This window comes from Adiantum capillus-veneris, chromosome 8 (assembly GCF_014529385.1).
Source record: "Adiantum capillus-veneris isolate H3 chromosome 8, ASM1452938v2, whole genome shotgun sequence".
NCBI classification, from domain to species: Eukaryota; Viridiplantae; Streptophyta; class Polypodiopsida; order Polypodiales; family Pteridaceae; genus Adiantum; species Adiantum capillus-veneris.
Window position 1 is genome coordinate 110,512,403 of NC_140938.1, and position 19,529 is coordinate 110,531,931.

General features: G+C 45.1%; 1 protein-coding gene across 1 annotated transcript in view; it reads left to right on the forward strand.

The window, feature by feature from the left end:
* The first annotated feature begins 1,570 nt into the window (after positions 1–1,570).
* The window catches only part of LOC147452762 (tobamovirus multiplication protein 2A-like), a 60,338-nt gene continuing 42,379 nt past the window's right edge, over positions 1,571–19,529 (forward strand). Inside the window, exons 1-2 of the mRNA XM_086518360.1 lie at positions 1,571–1,863; positions 2,525–2,954. Of these exons, the coding sequence (XP_086374486.1) occupies positions 2,536–2,954 (419 nt within the window). The 5' untranslated portion in view covers positions 1,571–1,863; positions 2,525–2,535. The remainder of the gene's footprint in view (positions 1,864–2,524; positions 2,955–19,529) is intronic.

A 19,529-nucleotide genomic window follows, 5' to 3' on the forward strand; every position in this document is an offset into this window, starting at 1 on the left:
ATTCTTCTCCAAGAGCCCATCATCTCATCGTAAATTCTCTCACCCATGTGAAGGTCTTGCACAAGGCTCCATACCTTCAAGGTCCAAGCATAGGCGATTACATTTGGCGAAAGGCCTTCCTTTGCAATCGATTAAAACAATCGACAATTACCTTGCCACAACCACGCTGGACATATCCTAAAATTAATGCATTATGACAAATGTTTCCTTTGATTAAAACTGTCGAGAGCTTCCTCGCCTCAACCATGTTGTGCATATCTAGCAATCACTCGCTCTGACACAAAACATTTTGAACAGAAATCTCATTAAGAACTACTTTTGCCATTGCACCACCTTTGACATACATATCAAACAAAGCATTGCGCACCACAGCTTGTGTCTCCAACATCCCTAAATGCCATCGTGAAGTTTGTCCCTCATGTGAAGGGCATAGGTTTTGCATTTGGGCAAAGGCCTTTGCTTTCGGTTAAAACATGCCAAATCTTCTTTGCCACAACCTAGCCTAAGAATAACATTATCAAGAAGGGTACCAGAGTTTAGATTGAATCTTAATAGAACACCCAAATCTTGGGTTTGTATTTATTTCCCCACGAAAACAAAAGATCCCGTTATTAACGCTTCAGAATTGAGAGGAAAGGAGATGCTATTTTATTATAATAGCAAGTTTCTATTATTATTATAATAAAATTTTTTATTATAAATCATATAATGCACCTTGAGTGCATATGCTATGTAATTTTACCCCATCCTACTAACTTCAAACTACTAACACTAACTGCTAACCTTTTTTTGTAAATTGCACCCACTCTACTCTATCGTGGAGTAGGCAACCTCACACAAAAAATCACTCACCTCTCTAGAATCTTCTCTATTTCAACTCAATAATTCTCTCCTCTTGAGCCCACATCCATGTGACTCAAGAGACAAGAGAGCCCCACTCTCATAAGAACATATAAAAAATTTCATAAACATGATTTTCTATGAAAATGTTGATGAGGTATAATCCTAATTAGGGCTCTCCTCACCTATAAATAGAGCCTTTCTCCCTTTGTAAATAGAAGGATCCCTACACTATGAGGAGGGAGCGAAAGCCAGGCAGACGGGCAAGAGGCAGAAGGTTGGGGCCGGACGAACGGCAGAAGGTTGCTTACTACCCAAAGACTTGTGTGTGTGTGTGTGTGTGTGTGTGTGTGTTCATGCGCGCACATAAGCGTGAGAGAGCGCACTGAGGATGCACTGCGCAGGAGGTTGGACATGGGGGTGGGCTTGGGTGCGGCCAGGCATGCGCGCAACGGCGCCGACATCCAGGTCGAGGGCAGGTCGTGGGAGAGCCTAGCAGGCTATCGTTGATAGCATTCACTTGCGACCTTCTGTGCGCAGAGGCAATTACAGAATGCCACGTCAGTGGCATTATTTAATGAACCTATATAACTATATAACTAAACTCATCGTCTGTATGGTCTAATCACGGAGTCAAATATTTTAAATTTTTTGTTACTGCTGACAACTTGGCACCTGATTGTTGGCATTTTATGGATACCTTTGGACGTTGCACAATGTTCCAAATCAACAACGACACGTGGGTTGCTTTCTCTATGATTTGTATTTCTCTTTCTTCTGTATCTGTAGCAGGTATTGCGGAGCTTACAAAGGATCGCTTCCATCATGTGCCTATGTTCGTGGATTAGGGTTTCGTCTGCGAAACCCTAACCATACTTTCTCTGATAATCTTGCTTCGAGCTCTCAAGCTCCTTTTCGACAAAGCCTGGACATATATTCGGAAACAGGAAAATCTCGCGTTCCCAACATCACTTTTGGACAATAACCCAAGTCGTGTACAGAGGCGATCCCTGCTTTTACCAGGTATTATTCTCCCGTTGTTTAACTGGAAACCAAGTCTGGGTAACCTTCGCATCTGATTGTTCACTGCTCTTATGTTGATCTATCGGACTGTTTATTTTCATCCTGCGACATCGTGCATTTGATAGAGGGGTGCAGTTGGTCTTTTACCTTTGAATGCCAAGACTTCTGTTTCATTGTAAGCTCCTTGTTCTCTGTAGTAGAGAGGGATATCTACCCACGTGAAAGGCTACAATGTCTCAAGAAAGGCTGCAGTCATTATAGTGCATGATTGTTTTCACTTCTTTGTAGTGCATGCATTTTTGTTGTTCTAGAAGATCCCCATCATTTACACAGACAATGCTTGATTTTTTACTTTTGACATTTCCGGTTAATTTAGCAGAATATGTCGTGTGACCCAGCATAAGATTAATGGATCTGACACAGAAGATATGGCCTTTTCAGTTTCAAATTTCACACACGTGCATCACATTGTCTTACAGTGGAAGCTCCAGTCATTTTTGTTGGGACATGTCGTGTATCTTCTTGATTCATAGCTTGTGCCTTCACACTATCTTGTAGATGAAAAGTTTTCAGCACCATATGTGGACCTATGCTACTTTTTTCTCAATACTATCCTCATTTGGGATGCAGCACTCAACGGCAATTTTTTATTCTTTTGCAGTTGCAGCAGAAATGACGTGCAGAGGTTTCATTCAGCTTTTACTTAAAGTGATTAACTTCCTCTTCACACTCGTAGGGCTGGCAATGATAGGATATGGCATTTACATGCTGGTCACATATGATAACTCGTCTTCATCCACGTCACCACCTCCTCCACCTCCACCTTCACCACCACCTCCATCACCACCTCCTCCCCCTCCTTCACCTCCACCTCCACCCCCATCACCTCCTCCTCCTCCTCCCCCTTCGCCACCTCCGCCTTCATCAGAGTACTATCTGACATACTCATCAACACCAACTTTGAATAAGGACATTCATTACACAGATGGTGGCGTTGAACTTTTGCAGCTGAGAAGGACTTTACTGCACAAAGTGTCAGATTCTGAGCTGTCTTTGGTTTCTTCATTTTGGAGCAGCATTCCAACAGCATGGTACGTGCATTTTTGCTTATTTTTGGAGCACAAGGCTATTTTTGCTTTAGGCTATACAATGCATCTTTTTTGGTTGATTTCTTGTTCGAAGATTTGTTTCTTGAATGCAATTCGAAGACAGAGGAAGCGGAGAGAAGAAAATATAGGGAAAAACCAATTTAAACAATTGCATTTGCTAGAGGGATCGAAAGAGTCAATCCTCCGGTCCTAGACATCGGAAAGAACATCTTAGTTTTGTCCGGCTAGTGTGAACTGGGCTCTTAGGTTAGGAAGGTCAAGGAGTCTATCAATAGGATCTATGCTTATTCGCGAGCTATTTCGTGTGGTCATTGCATCGGATTATGACCCTTGCCCGAACACCCAAGCTAGGGTATGGGTTGGTGGTATGGGATGCCTCTCCACGAGGGTGTGGTGCGAGGCTGGAGTAGTTGCAGTTCTTAGAGTGTACTCTGCTATAGACTTTCGTCATCGTCATCGTCACCCCAGATCCCTATCTTGACGACGACACCTTTGTTGCCATCGGCGCAAATCCCGGACTTGACGACGACACCATCGTCGATGATCGTCGTCATTGTCATAGTCTCCATCGTGGTCGTCGACATTGTCATCATGAAGTTCGCAGCATCTAGACCATTGTACCAGATTTGTGCAATCTATAGCATAGACGTCTCTCGCTATAGAGAGGGGGACCCTTGGAGGGGGGTTTGAGAACCATCTGGTATCGTATTCTTCTCTCTCTCTCTCTCTCTCTCATTCTTAGCACTTCCATACACAGTAGCATTTACTTTGTTTATGATCATTGCACATGCACTCTCTCTCTAAGAAGAACGGAAGGCTCTCCCATCTGTAAGTAAAAGGAACCTTTGAGTACAGTTCGGAGCTCTCATCGTGAGAATTGTCAACGTTCACTTCCGTTGTACCTTACATTGGTATCAAAGCTCTTTGGCAGTGTTCTGTATCACTCAAGAAAAGAACCACATAAATTTTTTTGCTTGTTGCGATCGCACGTAACCCGAGTCCACTTGGTCGTGTCGATTCCTAATCGTGTTTTTGAAGAGTGGCAGGTAACCCAAGAAAGAAGGGCTTGTCTAACCTCCCCTTGTTTCTCTTTTCACTCATTGAGAGCGGGCCGTGCACTTAGTGGCCGGCTAATCGACGTGAGGTAAGAAAAAGCAACTTTGGGGTGAGCGCAAGGCCGCCAAGGGGTGCGTCTGCATGGAAGAGTAGAGCTCGGGTAAGAGAAAAGCCTTCTCAAACACCGATTGCATGCTAAGAACCCAAGTACCTCAAGAACCCAAGTACCCAAGATCTCAATGTATGGTCATCACGCAAAGCGGAATGGATACTTTGCGTGAAGGTGATGAGAGTGGAGTTGGAGAAGAAGAAGTTTCTACACTAGGAGGATTGTTCCCTGATCGTCCCCCATCCCCATCTACGCCACAGCGTGCCGTCTTAGAAGAAAGAAGGGCAGCCATGGAGCGTGAGCGTGAGCAAGCGCGCTTGGCGGCCGAAGACCGAAGGGCAACTATGGAACTTGAGCGCGAGCAAGCGCACGAAGCTCGACGGATAGCGGCCAAAGAAAAACGAGTGGCTATGGAGTTAGAGTGTGAGACGCTAAGAGACCAACGTATACAAGAGTTGATGCTACAGGTATTCACCTCGAAATCCGAGCCACTCAAGGACGTTGGCACTTCATCAGGTAGCACAGGTAGGGATGTAGATTCCAACAACCCAGTCGCTGAGAAGTTGACGTTAGTAAGTACGACGGTAAGATGGATGCTAATGTTATTCATTCTTGGTTGCATCAATTTAATGCTTACTTTGCGACAACTAAGAAAACAGGGAACAACAAAGTTTTGACGGCAGCCATGTATCTTGTCAGTGATGCCATTAATTGGTATCAAGCGTGGCAAGAGGCACAGTTGGCCGCGCACCTAGAGGAAGCCGAGGAAGGCGTGCCCCTTTCTTTCAATTGGGCCGACTTCGAAAATAAGCTCAAGGCGCGGTTCATGCCACCTCAATACCTAGCGCGGTTGAAAGAAGATTGGCGTAATCTCAAGCAAAATGGCATGCCAGCTATGTCTTTTTCTAACCGTGTTTTGTAGCTCGGCACCCAATTACACAAATCGGATGAAGAGCGCAAAGAGGCATTCCTTTTTGGGTTGGATGAGTATATCAAGTTCTATGTCGAAGTCCTTGACCCAATAGATCTCAACAAGCCGGTAGCGATTGCTCTCGCACAAGAGATGAAGCACAACAAAGGAAAGCCTAAGGAGAACAAGTCTTCTCACAGTACCACTCAGAATACTCAGAATCCACAGAATGGTAAGAACGTTAAGAACAACGGTAATTCTATCTTCCTCTATTTCTCAAGCACAAAATTCTCACAATGAACCTAAGGGAAAAGGAAAAGTGAAAAGTCAAGAAAACCTTAAGTTTACGCCTGATGAAAAATCTGCTCAAGGAATTCTAGGAGGCTGGTTAACTCTTAAAGAACGAGCCGAATATGCACGGGATAAAAGATGTTTTGAATGTCACATCTAGGGTTATATGAAAAGAGATTGTCCTAAGAAAGCCTCCAACGAACGTAAAGAACCCACAAGACCAACAACTACCACAGGCACTTTAGTGAACCACATTGATTCTCCACATGTCTCTGACTCCACATTGATGAGTCTCTCTTTTAATGTTATGGTCATGTGAAGGGTCAACGTTTTGTCATATTGTTTGATTCAAGCAATATGCATGATGTGATTAGTGACTCTCTTTAGAAAGAGCCCACTTGGAGGTTAGCCAGACAACTCCTGTCGAGGTATCGCGCTTCGCTTCCGGTATGGACTCTCTCATTACACGAGTGCCTTGATGTGTTATTCAGACAATACGCTCACTCTAAATGCCAAAAGTGACTCTCCTATGATCATTCGTGGTGAGGAGGGTCTTCATTCTTTACCTCTCATTTCTCATGTGCAGGCGAAGCTTGAAAAGAAACATGAGAAGGAGACTCTCTCAATCCTTTCTTCCTTGAAGCACGACACAATTTTTGCATGATAGAGATGTGATTGTTCACAAGGATGATGGTTTGAATGATGATGTTTGTAGTGCAGCTAATCTCATTGCAGATACGATCAGTCACGCAGGACTGATCTTGGCTCGAGTCGAGGTCCAAAGAACCCACTCCAGAAGTATTGTGTGTTCACATGATTAGTCAACACATATTGTTCGAGTTTCTCATTTGTGACGGCTTCTTGTATTTTCATCACCGTCTTTATGTGTTCCCTTTTCACAGGCATGCTATTGTACGATGCACATGATTCACTCACGGATGAGCAAGGATGTATGCGGATCACTCTCGAAAAGGAAAAAAGTTTGCATTAAGGGAATTCACATTGTTTCTCGATTGTTTGTTTTGTCAGTCGATTTTCCATATTTCTTCCTTGGCATGACATAGTCTCATAAAGAGCATGAGCATGATTGTTTATCAAGCATTGGCATTTCCGTTGTGATTTGCCAGAGTTGATAGGTTTAGGTCGAAAAAGTCAAGTTTCAATCCCACTTGTTGCGTATGTTTGATGATCGGTTTGGTACTCCGTCACTTTGTTCACTGCATTGCATGCAGAGTCATTTAGGGAGAATAGTATTTTTCCAATTACTCTACATGGAATGGGTATGTTTATGGTTTTGTGTTGGAAATGGTTTCAGAAATTTTCCTCCTCGGAGATTCTTGAAGAAGATGGACCCACGATCATAGTCGAAGTTGGAGCATTGAAGCCGCAACAGATCATTTTGTCGCTTTTGGCGCGGCCCAAAGAAGCAAGCATTGCAGACCTTCATGAAGTTCAAGTGCACGACCCACACATCATAGTGGGCCGGCAAAGAGTTCTTCGCAGGATTCGAGGAGTTGTTGGCGCACTCCCTCGACTCCATGCAGCTCGGTACAAGTACCTCAATTTAAAAAGGAGGGGATGTCACGTGCACAACTAACCCCTATGTGCATGTGGACAAGCTATCTCAGTTCTAGGGTTCAGGTTAGCCTAGAAAGTGTTATGGCACCCTTGTGAGCGTGTGCGCAGGGCGTGCATGTCTAGGCACTTAGAATAGTTGCATACCCTCTGATTGCACACAACAGGATCATTAACATGACATTCAGTACTCATCATGAGCATTTTCCAGAGCATAGAATCCTTTTTGCCAAAGTACACATTTTTCACTTGTTTATTAATAAGTGACTTTTGTTGGAAAAGTAGATAGGGCAAATTGCTAAAGAACTATAAAAGAAAACCATTGGGCACTCAGTAGAGGCAGAAGAAGCAAGGACACAAGGAGGCAGACACCTAGCAGTCAGGCAGCACCTCAACAGGAGCCCTAGAGTTTTCTCAAGAAGAAGAAGATCAATGTTTTAAGCCGCTACCACCAACGTTTTCAGTTTCCAGCATCCTGTGGTTGTAGATCCTCACCAAATTCCCCATCCAGTACCGGATCAACTTAGCGTTTTCAGAATTCAGCAGATCCGCTTGGCGGTTTCAAATTTCAGCTAGATCAGCCATCGTTTTTGCATTTCAGCCCTAGTCCAGCGAAGCAGTTGCAGATTCAGTACCGCCACAACAGCAGATTTATAACAGAGCATCTAGCGTTTTCAGTTTTCAGCCGTCGACATCGTCATCGTCGACACCATCGCCGTTGATATCGTCATCGTCATCGTAGATCCCTATCTTGACGACGACACCTTCGCCGCCATCGTCACAGATCCGGGACTTGACTACACCATCGTCGTCATCGTCATAGCCTTCATCGTCGTCGTCGACATTGTCATCATCAAGTTTACAGCATCTAGACCATTGTACCAGATTTGTGCAATCTATAGCATAGACCTCTCTCGTCGGAGAGGGATTTGAGAACCATCTGGTGTCGTATTCTTCTCTCTTTCTCTCTCTCTCTCTCTCTCTTATTCTCAGCATTTTTATACACAATAGCATTCATTGTTTATGATCATTGCACTTGCACTCTCTCTCTAAGAATGGAAGGTGTCACAAGACGGGCACCACGTGCCAATAGAAAAGAGCAGACTGAACAGACTTTTAGCACTTCAATAACAACTGAACTGAAAGAGACAGAGACGACACGCGACACGGAGTTGCGGAATTCCACCCCAGAGAGTATTGGCCCCAAACGTTGGCGCTCCTTTCGGTATTTCTTTATATTGCATCAACATAGTACAAGCCGGTACTCCAGACTCTGCACCTTCTCCAGGAAGCATGCTAGAGAATGAGCCCTAACCTCATATTTAAAGGCCCTCGGCTTGAAAAGGCAGTTACAGTAAAAAGCCTTCAAAACTCAAAAGCTTCTGGTCCAACAAGCAATGCCAAAAGCTGCCAGTGTAATTTATGGAAATCCGTACAACCTGTCACGTCATCAGCCAACGCAAAATGCGGAAATCCGTACAGCCTGCCACGTCATCATGCCAACGCAATTTTCGGAATCTGCCACGTCATTAGTTTTTGTGTATGTGTAGGTCTTGCTTTATTTTAATCCTTTTATGTCACTTGGGGCCCCATCGGACGGGGTTTCCATAAGTTGGTAGGGCTTCTTCTTCTGTTACTTGTTCTTCTTAGGGTTTAGGCCCCTCGGCCGGCTTCTGTAAGTTGACTCCATTCTTTAGGCTTTGACAACAACAGTTTGTTACAGAAGGCTCCCTTTCGTAAGTAAAAGGAACCTTTGAGCACAGTTCGGAGCACTCATCGTGAGCACTATCAACATTCACTTCCGTTGCACCTTACATCGCTGATCTCTAAATGGTGTCTTGATTGACTAAATCTCGTTACAATCATATCCACATCACCCCTCAGGTGAACAAGACAGAAATGCTGTAGCCATTTGGTCTTTCAAAATATGCACTCAAGTCTCAAACATTATACAGATGAAAGAGTGTTAGATTTACACAAGTTTGCTTCTTCCCACAGGTCTAAAGCACTTCCTTGTACGGCCAGTGTGCCTTCGGGCTGGCCACCCATAGCATATGCATATAGGCTGCACTTTTGTCTGGCTGCCCAAGTTTGGGGTGGCTGCCCACCTAGTATGGGCTCCCTTGGGCACCTATATAGGGAGCCAGGGAGGTACCCATTTCATACGTTGTATTTGTTGGTCTTGTGGTTGATGGTAGTCATGGGGGGCTGATCGCCCCCTCTTCCACACATAGCGTTTTGTGTTGTCTACTCTCTCTCTCTCTCTCTCTCTCTCTCTCTCTCTCTCTCTCTCTCTCTTCCACACACGCGCACTCACATGGTATCAGTCGCCAGCGTTGAGGACGCACCAGCGTTATTGGCGCGGATTTCTGTTTTGGTTGACACCGAAGGATTGGACGGCGCAGACAGATTGGTTTGGCCTTTCCTCTTCTCAGAGAATCTTAACAGTGCAGATTGCTCAGTCGGGCTTCCCTACTTCTACAGGATGTTCATGGTGCAGACAGCTTGGTTCTTCTCAGAGGCCCTTCACAACGCAGACTGTTGAGTCTAGCTTTCCCCTCATCTTCGATTATCCTACCTACTGACAGGACCACCATCCGATGGTGGTCCGTGCGATCTCTCGGTGACTGCTGCAGCTTACGGTAGCTTCTATAGTGCAGACTGTTTAGTCTGGCTTTCGTTGTTTCGGAGGACGTTTACGGTGCAGATTGCTACATTTGGCCTTCCTGGAGTTTTTCACAGCTTAGCCACCTGGCCACACTGGGTTACAGGTTCATGCATTGACAGGCTTTCGGTCATACTGATGACGGTTCCTGGGCTTCCCCATTTTCTCCAGATGGTTTGACTACAGATACCATAGATCCTATTGGACAGGACACTTGCAGGTCTATTGACACTTCTTTCACGACAAGGAGTTGTTATCACACTGTAACAAACTTGGACACTCCAAGTCAAGAATCAACCGCGACAGCACCAAATAACCACTTCAAAACAATTCACAGATCACAATAGATTTGCACTGGCCCGGTGGAGTTCCGTGCCTAGAGATATTGGCCCCAAAGACTGGCGCCCCTTTCGGTATTTCTTTTTGTATTAATCAATCATCAAAGTACAAGAGAGCGGTTAGGGTTTCACTCTCAGACTCTGCGTCCAGATGCTCTGAGAAGTGAGGCCCTCACCACTAATTTAAAGGTTACAAGGGATGCCCAAAAGCAGAGCCCCAAAAGCTTTTAAAATCAAAAGCATCAGTTCTCTCTCTCTCTTAGAGAGTCTTTTCTCTTTTTTTTTTTTAATAAAAAAAAAGCAAAAGCAAAATTCGCGTCGCTCATCATTTTCCAAAAAAAAATAAAAAAAAAAAATTTTTTTTTTATAATAATCCGCCTCCGCGATTTTCGGAATTTAGGGTTTTTGGCAAAAATTAGGGTTTGCAAGAATTTTAGGGTTTCTGGCAGAAATTAGGGTTTCTGCTGTCCGCCACGTCATCACTTTGTGACACACACTCAGTTCGGGACCTTTACATAGTATCTTCACCCTGTATCAATGAAGTACAGCAGTTTGCTACACTGCTTGTGACGACACTTGACCATGAAGATATCTCGGCGGTTGTGACACCCCAGACTGCTGCAGGCATTGCAGCAGACATCTTCATCATTGCCTCACATCTTTGGCTTCATTCGGTTTGTTCAGCAACCGGTGTTGAGAGGGAGTGTGTCACGAGGACGTGGCAACTGCTAACCTTAGTTGTTGGTTTCTTTCCAATGATTTTTGTTTAATTTTTGAGACCCTCTTTTTGAAGTTGCACATGGTCGGACATTGTATGGCCAATGTGAACGGTAGTTTCACCCGCAGACGGGGAGTTGGTTGGCACTGGAACTCGTAAAGTAAAAGGATGTCTAGGCTCAGTTCAAGATCATGTAGGTCCCCCCGTCGCACTTAGCAAGTTGGTGGATAGTAGGAAGTGAACTCAATAAAGGCATAAAGTCAAGGTGGGATCACTAACAGAAAGTATCCAACAGTTGGGCCACATTGCACTTTTGGATGCGGTCCCATTGAGGATAGATGGTTAGATGCCCAGTGGGAGCCCAACGGAAGCATCTCCTAAAATTAGGGAACTGCTATTTTGGGCCGTGAAATGTGTTCGCGTCATTAACTTTGGAATGACAAGGGGAATATTTTATTACTTTGCTGCAAAGTCAATTGATGCACCAGTTGAGAGATTTTCAAGCAAGAAGCCCAATGCGGAGAAATTACATGTATGAGTGCCAAGTGGCACTTTTTGGCCAATTTACCAAGTTTGGGAGAAGAGAACTCGTAACTGACTTTTTGGAGCAGTTTTGGAGGCTGTTAACTCTGATTTTCAGTCATTTCTCTCCATTTTTGAGCTTCCCATGAGTTTGCCTAGGTCCAAGGAGCTCATTTTCAGCATTAGAAGGCATCAGATGCGTGTTTGCAGGGCTGTTTTTCTGCGTTTTCAGCGATACGCAGGTTTTGACAGCCATGGAAATCTTCCCTTTTTGCATCTATTTGTTCACAGATGCATTACAAGTCAAGGGCAGCAGAAGGGGCGCTCGATTTATGCTGGGGGGATGCTTCATTGAGAACTTGTCACAAGTTAAGAGCTATGGAGTGCTTTCTTTCCCTCTCATGTATAGTGTGGTGCTAGAAGTGATGCCTTGCACGCTACACACTGCTCTCTCCCCCCCCTACGTGCAGTTATGTGATGCCCCACAAGAGGGCTCTTCATTTGACTGATGTACAGCTGTGTGGGTTCATGCTTTTGTGATGAGGCGAGAGCCTCCTTGAGCAGGAACGGGGGTAGCTAACTGCTACTCCAAAGCAGGCACCGGTGAGGGTCATAACCTCACCGTACAGGTGCGTTTTCAGCGCTGTGTATGCGCTGTAAATTGACTGTTTTTCAGCCATACGGACGCCAGAACTGTTAGGTGCAGCGAGGTGACTGTTTGCGCTTTGCTCAAGATGAGTACTCCGAACTGTGCTCAAGGTTCCTTTTGTTCTTATGGAAGGGAGAGCCTTCCGTCCTTAATGAGAGAATGCTATGATCACAAACAAAGTGAATGGACACTGTGCGTGCAAATGTATGAGACTGAGAGATAGAGAGAAGAGAGATACGACACCAGAGACGTAAAACCCTCCTCCGAAGGCCCCACTCGTCAACGAGAGTGGTCTACTATCGATTGCACAATCTGGTACAAACGGTATGCATGAGATTGATGCAAATCTAGGCTATGTCGACGGTGGTGACGGGAATGGCAAGGTCGACCTAAGGCTGAAATCTGCTATCTTTCTATTGCTGTCCAAAAACGCTATGGGCTGAGATCTGTGACTAGTCCAAAAATGCTGATTTGGGGACTGTTTTCTGTGGGTCTTTGTCGCTGAAAATCTGCAGGTTTAGGGCTGAAAACAAAGGTTCATTAAGGCTGAAAACTGATGGTCTTACCGGCTGAATCTGCTACTCTTCGAGGGCTGATACTTGTTGGTCTTTCTAATGCTGAAATCTGCTAACGCTTGGACATGCAAAAACGCCAGGGATGCAAAAACGCTAGCTGCTGGCTTCTTTGCAAAAACGCTAGCTGATGGGGTTCCTTGGCGAGGGTGCCCTGATGCAAAAACGCCAAGCTGTGGTAGGGTTGTGGCGAGGATCTGCTGATGGAGAAAACGCTAGTGATGGGTCTTGCTTGGTGATGGTTCTTCTTGCTTGGAGGGGAAACCACCAAGTTCTTGTTGAGAAGTTGCCTGTTGAGCTTAGCTCTTGTTGCCTCTTCTGCCAAATAGTGCTAGCTCTAGTTTGCTTATATGTAAACTTAGCAAAATTGCCCTACCTACTTTTGTTGGAAAGTCACTTAAATTAATGAGTGAAAAATGTCAAAAATAGGCTAATGCACTGGAAAAATCCCCTAACTGATTCTAATGGATTCTGACGGGAATACTGATGATCATGCTGTGTGCAACTTGTATCTACACTAAGTGATTGGCCATGCACGGTCTACGAATAGACTCACAAAAGTGCCAGATCACTTCTAATCTAGACTGATTGGACTGACTGAACCCTGATCGTGCTGTAGCTTGTCCACGGACACATAGGGTTGGATGTGTCACGTGATATCCCCTCCTTTTCAAAGTGAGGTACTGGTACCGAACTGTATGGCGTCGAGGGAGATCGCCAATAGCATCCGGAATCCTAGAAGGGACTCTTTGTAGGCCCACTCTAATGTGTGGGTCGTGCGGTACTTGAACTTCATAAAGGTCTGCAACGCTTGCTTCTTTGGGCCGCGCCGAAATCGACACAAAGTTTTCTGTGGCTCCTTCAATGCTTCAACTTCGTCGAGAGTCATGCTTCTTTCTTCTTCAAGAATCTCCATGGCTGAAAATTCCTGAAACCATTTTCAACACAAAACCATGAACATACCCATTCTATGTAAAGTGAATGGAAAAAATCTTGTCTTTTTCAAAGATTGTGCATGCGATGTAGTTGAACCAATAGAGTAGTGCCAAACCGTTCACCACACACGCAAACAATGAGATCGAATCTTTCTCTTATGATCTAAAGCAATCAACTGTGGCAATTCACAATAGAAATGCGCATGCTTGGTGCTCATACTTTCATGTGCTCTTTCTACAACTGTGTCATGCCAAGGAAGAGACATGGAATGTGACTTCCTGACATACATACTTTTCATCTTTTCATGAGAAATCCGCATACATTCGTGCTCATCCATGAGAGAAACGTGCTCAACATACAATATGTCATGTCTAGTAAAAGGGATCACATAAAGACGCTCACTAAAATACAGGAAACAATCACGAATGAAACACTTGTACAATGCGTGCGCATCAATCATGCGAACACATAATACTTCCTGTGAGGGTTCTGTAGAGCTAGGCTTGAGAGCCAAGATCGGTTCTTCCTGAATGATCGAATCTTCCTGTGGGGGTTCTTTGGACCTCGACTCGAAAGCCAAGATCGGTTCTTCGTGATTTATCGAATCTACAATGAGGTTAGCTTCGCTTAGAAAAAGCATCCACTAACACATCATCCTTGTGAACAATCACATCATCTTCATGCAACTCATCATGCTTGTGAGAAATCACATCTTGATTATGCAAATCATCATGCTTGTGAGAAATCACATCTTGATCATGCAAATCATCATGCTTATCATTGTCATTTAAATCATCATGCTGTGCACAATCATGCAAATCCTGTATGTCATGCTTTAGAGAAGAAGAGACTGAGAGAGTCCTTTTGCCGAATCTCGTGCATCGGTGTCTGCACTTGAGAAAAAAGTCGCAAGAACTCTTGCATGCGTCGCTCGCTCTGTTCTTGTCTTGCCTTTCTTTCTGCTTCTCTTTCTGCTTTGGCTTCTGCGTGTCTGCATTTCATTTCTGCCATTCTTTCTGCATTTCTTGCTTCGCGTTCTAAATTCTGTTTCAGAAACAATTGCTCCAAAGCCTCCATAAGAGTTAGTGCAATCCTTGACGTAGATGTGGAAAGGGGAGGGTCGGAAAAACCTCCTGGTGGGGAAAATTCTTCTTCGCCTCTCTCATGCTCATCACCTCTAAGCGAAGTATCCATTCCGCTTCGAGTGATGACCATTCTGAAGTCGTGGGTTCTTGTGGTTTTGGGTTCTTAAGTTCACGAGGAACTTGGGTTCTTGGGGGTCTTGAGTCTTGAGGTTTTCTTTCGCTTGCAAACAGTGTTTGAGAAGGATCTTCTCTTCACCCGAGTTCTACTCCTTTCTGTGGGTGCATCCCTTGGCGGCCTTGCGCTCACACCAAGGTAGCTTTTTCCCACCTCACGTCGATTGGCGGGCCGCCAAGTGCACGGTCCGCTCTCAATGAGTGAAAAGAGACACAAGGGGAGGCTGGACAAGCCCTTCTTTCTTGGGATTCCTGTCACTCTTCAAAAAACACGATTAGGAATCGACACGCCCAAGCGAACTTGGGTTCGTGCGACCACATGCAGCAAAAAAAAATAAAAATCTTGTGGTTCTTGTGGTTCTTTCCTTTAGTGATACAGAACACTGCCAAAGCCCTGATACCAATGTTAGGTGCAACAGAATGAATGTTTGCGCTTTGCTCAAGATGAGTGCTCCGAACTGTGCTCAAGGTTCCTTTTGTTCTTATGGAAGGGAGAGCCTTCCGTTCTTAATGAGAGAATGCTATAATCACAAACAAAGTGAATGGACACTGTGCGTGCAAATGTATGAGACTGAGAGATAGAGAGAAGAGAGATACGACACCAGAGACATTGTAAAACCCTCCTCCGAAGGCCCCACTCTCGTCGGCGAGAGTGGTCTACTATTGATTGCACAATCTGGTACAAACGGTATGCATGAGACTGATGCAAATCTAGGCTATGTCGACGGTGACGCGGGAATGGTGAGGTCGACCTAAGGTTGAAATCTGCAATCTTTCTATTGCTGTCTAAAAACGCTATGGGCTGAGATCTGCGACTAGTCCAAAAACGCTTCCGTCGGGATGGGCGTCCAGTGCGTCCAGTGTCCGGGCGAACGTAGTGTGAACCCGGCCAATGTGGCCGGCCATTATTATAAAAGGGAGGCCAAGGCCTCATTTACAGTTATCGACCCCATTGGCAGAGTGCCAGTGGTTAGCCCGCGAGGCTAGGAGTGCGCGAGGTCACCTCGAGGAGGTGAGGCCGGGTGGTATGGGATGCTCGGTCTTACATGTGCACGCCTACGTCCTCGGACACTGGCCCCTGCACGGGGGAGCTGCCGGATGGTGGCTATGGTCGGGTGGTTCGTCCGACGCGTATCTGTAGGCGGTCTGTGTAGCCGGGGGATCCTTTCTCCTCGTTCGTTTCATGGTATCAGAGCCGGCTTGGTTGTACGAAGGACTGTGTGCACACCTACGGATAGGTTCGGGTCAGATAATCTTTGTGTCATGCAATTTCTGACGAAATGATTGTTTAATTGCTGGTTTTTCTTCTCATGAGTGTGCGTGCAGGTGAAAATTAGTGTTTCTTTGCTGATTTTTGACAAAATTCAGCGATTTAACAAGTGGGAGTGCTGAAAATTAAAGGATTCTTACCGAATTTACTGGTTTTCGATGAGAATCAATGTATTTTATCATTAATTTACTGTTTTAGATCAAAATTCAGCATATGGCATAATTTCAAATCTCTCTATAAATCCCTCTCTCTGTGTAAGTTCTCTGTGCAGCATAGAGAGAGAGAGAGAGAGAGAGAGAGAGAGAGAGAGAGAGAGAGAGAGAGAGAGAGAGAGAGAGAGAGAGAGAGAGAGATACCTCTCTCTGTAGCGTGGCTTTCTTTGCAAGTATCCCTCTCTGTAGCGTGGAATTTCTTTTGCAGGGAAGGAATGACCAAGTAGTTGCTGGGGTGGAATTTCTTTTGCAACGCTGGCTCCTATCTGGCGCCCCTTGTGCGTGCTGGCCACGGGCAACCACACGCCCCCTCCCTCCCTTCGCAATCTCCACGCGGCAGCTTCAGTATGTGCTTTTTTTTTCCCAACGTTGGACTTTTTTCTACGCTACCCTCTCCAATTTATTAAGTCACTTTTATTTTAAGTGAGCCTTTTATTTTCAAAGGGCCAGGACACTTAAATTTTTAAAGATGGTCTGAAACCCGAGTTTATTAAAAACTCACTTACAGAAACTCATAAGTTGCAGGAAATTGACTTTTGGGCTCTGTTGCTTCTCTCCCACCACTCCTCTCTCTCACTTGCTCGCTCTTCCGCGCTCCCGCCATCACCTGCTCACGTTTAGACGCTCACGCCGACGCGTGGAGCTCTTCGAACTTTACTTTTTCGCGATCGAAAAGTGCAGAAAAGGCCCGGTTTCGCGTGAAAATTCCAGTTTTTCACGCACTTCGCCATGGATTCCTCCAGCTCAAATGTGCAGCGTGACAACGCGCCAGGTAACATCCAAATTCCATTCACGCATGCTCTCTACACATGGATTACAAGCACTTTCCAGAGTTTCGACCAGCATGTTACTGCTCTGGAAAACGCGAATGTTTAGACGAACCTTCGCTTGGCCTCTCTCGAAGGGGTCATACAGGGGCTCGGTTTCCGACTTTCTACTCTAAAAAATATGGCTCAGTCGACGACTGCGCGTATTTTTGAGGGCGAAACCTATCTCCAGCAATTGCGGATGCAGATTGTTGCTTTTGGGCGTTCGCAGGGTGGTCCGACTGCCACAATTTCGTACAAAACTACAAATTTCTCAGGTGAAGAGAAGGAGTGAACGGAATTGGCCGTAAATAACTGGCTGCACCAGTGGACCACATACTTTGATCTCCATGGGGAGCATGACGAACGGAGGATTCAGACGATTCCTCTTTATCTGCGCAGTAAGGCGCTTACCTGGTGGCGTGACATGACAGAGAAGCCTACGACGTGGGCTGATTTTTGTGTGAAATTCAAGAGGGATTTCGCCAAAATGGACCCTTTGAAAGCCTATGCCAAATTGCAGAGTCTTTCGATGAAAACTCTGTCTTTTGATAAGTATACGACAACTTTCAAAGAGGCGCTCACCTTCTGCAAGGTGGATTCTACGCACGCCGTGCACATGTACTTGCTGGGGTTACATGAAGATTACCGTTGGGCCTTGATCAAGGACAAAGCCCCGATTGATGTCGAGGATGTAGTGGCAAAGGCCAGGACGTTCCATTTGATAATTGGAGCGAATTATGAGAAGAAAAGAACTGCAGACCATCAATCTGGTGAGGGTGCTTCGAGGAAGCGACCCCGATTCTAGCATAAGTCCAAATCATCGCCGAGATCTTCTCAAGAGAAGAAGAAAGCCACAAATGCTTCAGTTGCTGATGCAGTGAAAAAAGGGGCTTGCTTCGGATGTGGCCAAACGGGTCACCAAATCAAGGATTGCCCCAAGAAGAAAAAGACGCAGAAACCGCAAGGCTATCCTTCGGTTCAGATTCGCGAGATCTAAGGTAACTCTGATGTTGTTCAAGTTGAAATCCATCATTTAGCGCATAGTTCATGCACTAACTGTACTTTTAGCACCAAAGTGTTTGATAAGCACGATCTTCTCCGTTTCCTCGGGAAGATCAATGGTCACGACATGACCGTACTCCATGGTCACGGCATGACGGTCACGACATGACCGTACTCCTTGATAATGGAAGCTCACACAGTTTTGTGGATGCAAAATTGGTGCAGAAACTGAGCCTGCGGACGCGGGACAGTGACCATGAGTATCGCGTGAAGATGGCTCGTGGCGTGGACACGGATGTATGGAATTGGATGGTTCCAGACTTGTCGCTCGAGCTGGCTGATTACAAATAGAATGTGGATTTCCACATCATGCGCTGGACAGAGCAGATGTTATTTTAGGAATTCCATGGTTTTATGATAAACAAGACTCATTGTATATAGACTATGTACATCACTCTCTTGTTTTTGTTAAACAGAACATACCTCATGTATCTGTGTCACTTTGTAATCAGAAGTCTGTAGATAATGGTTTTGCAATACCAGTTGTTACTGCCTTGGAAATGTATAAAGAAATAAAGTCTTTTGATGTTGACTTTTATCAATGTGTACCATCTGCTTGGATTGATTCATTAGTGCTTGGTACTTCTGTCACTGAATTTCGTAAAAATGTTTCATGTTCTTCTGTTGAACTTGGGGATTCCGACGAATCCAACCTTATCCGATAAATCATGACTGATTTCAAGGATGTTTTTCCTGATGATCTACCTCCTGGCTTGCCGTCTTCGAGAGGAGTAGATCATGGCATTGAGTTGGTGGCTGGTAGTCAGCCCTTCTCAAAGCAACCCTATCGGTTTAGTAAAACCGAGGAGGACGAAATTCAGCGAGATAGTTGAACGATTATCTCGACAGGGGTTTTGTTCGGCCTAGCAAATTCCTCTGGGGAGCGCCAGTGTTACTTTCTCGAAAGAAGGATAACACTATGCGCTTCTGCGTGGATTACAAGGGGTTGAATAAGCTCTTTGTCAAGAACTAGTATCCGCTCCCGCGCATGGACGATTTGATAGATCGGCTCCATGGAGCGTTGTATCTTATGAAGATAGACCTGCGATCAGGCTATCATTAGATATGGATCAAATTGGAAGATATTCCTAAGACGGGCTTCCATACGTGTTATGGTCACTACGAGTTTTTGGTCTTGCCTTTTGGTTTGACCAATACTCCAGCTACGTTTCAGTAGATGATGAATGATTTGTTGAGACCATTTTTAGGCAACTTCGTTGTTGTATTTCTCGATGATATCTTGATCTACAGCCGAAGTTTGTCTGAGCACCTAGTGCATATACGCACTGTTCTCGAAGTACTGAGAACTGAGAAGCTTTACGCTAAGGCTTCGAAGTGTGAATTCTTTAAAAAAGAGCTTCTGTACTTGGGTCACATCATTACTCGCGATGGAATTCGCGTTGACCTTGAAAATTAGATAAAGTGCGAAATTGGCCCATTCTGAAGAATGTACGCCAAGTAAAGTCCTTTTTAGGCTTTACTGGATTCTTTCGCAAGTTTATCAAGGATTACTCAAAAGTTGCCGCTCCGCTTACACAACTTTTAAAAGGAGGGGTGAAAGGACCGAAGACTTCGGGTCCTCGTCGTAAAGGTAATCCCCCTGT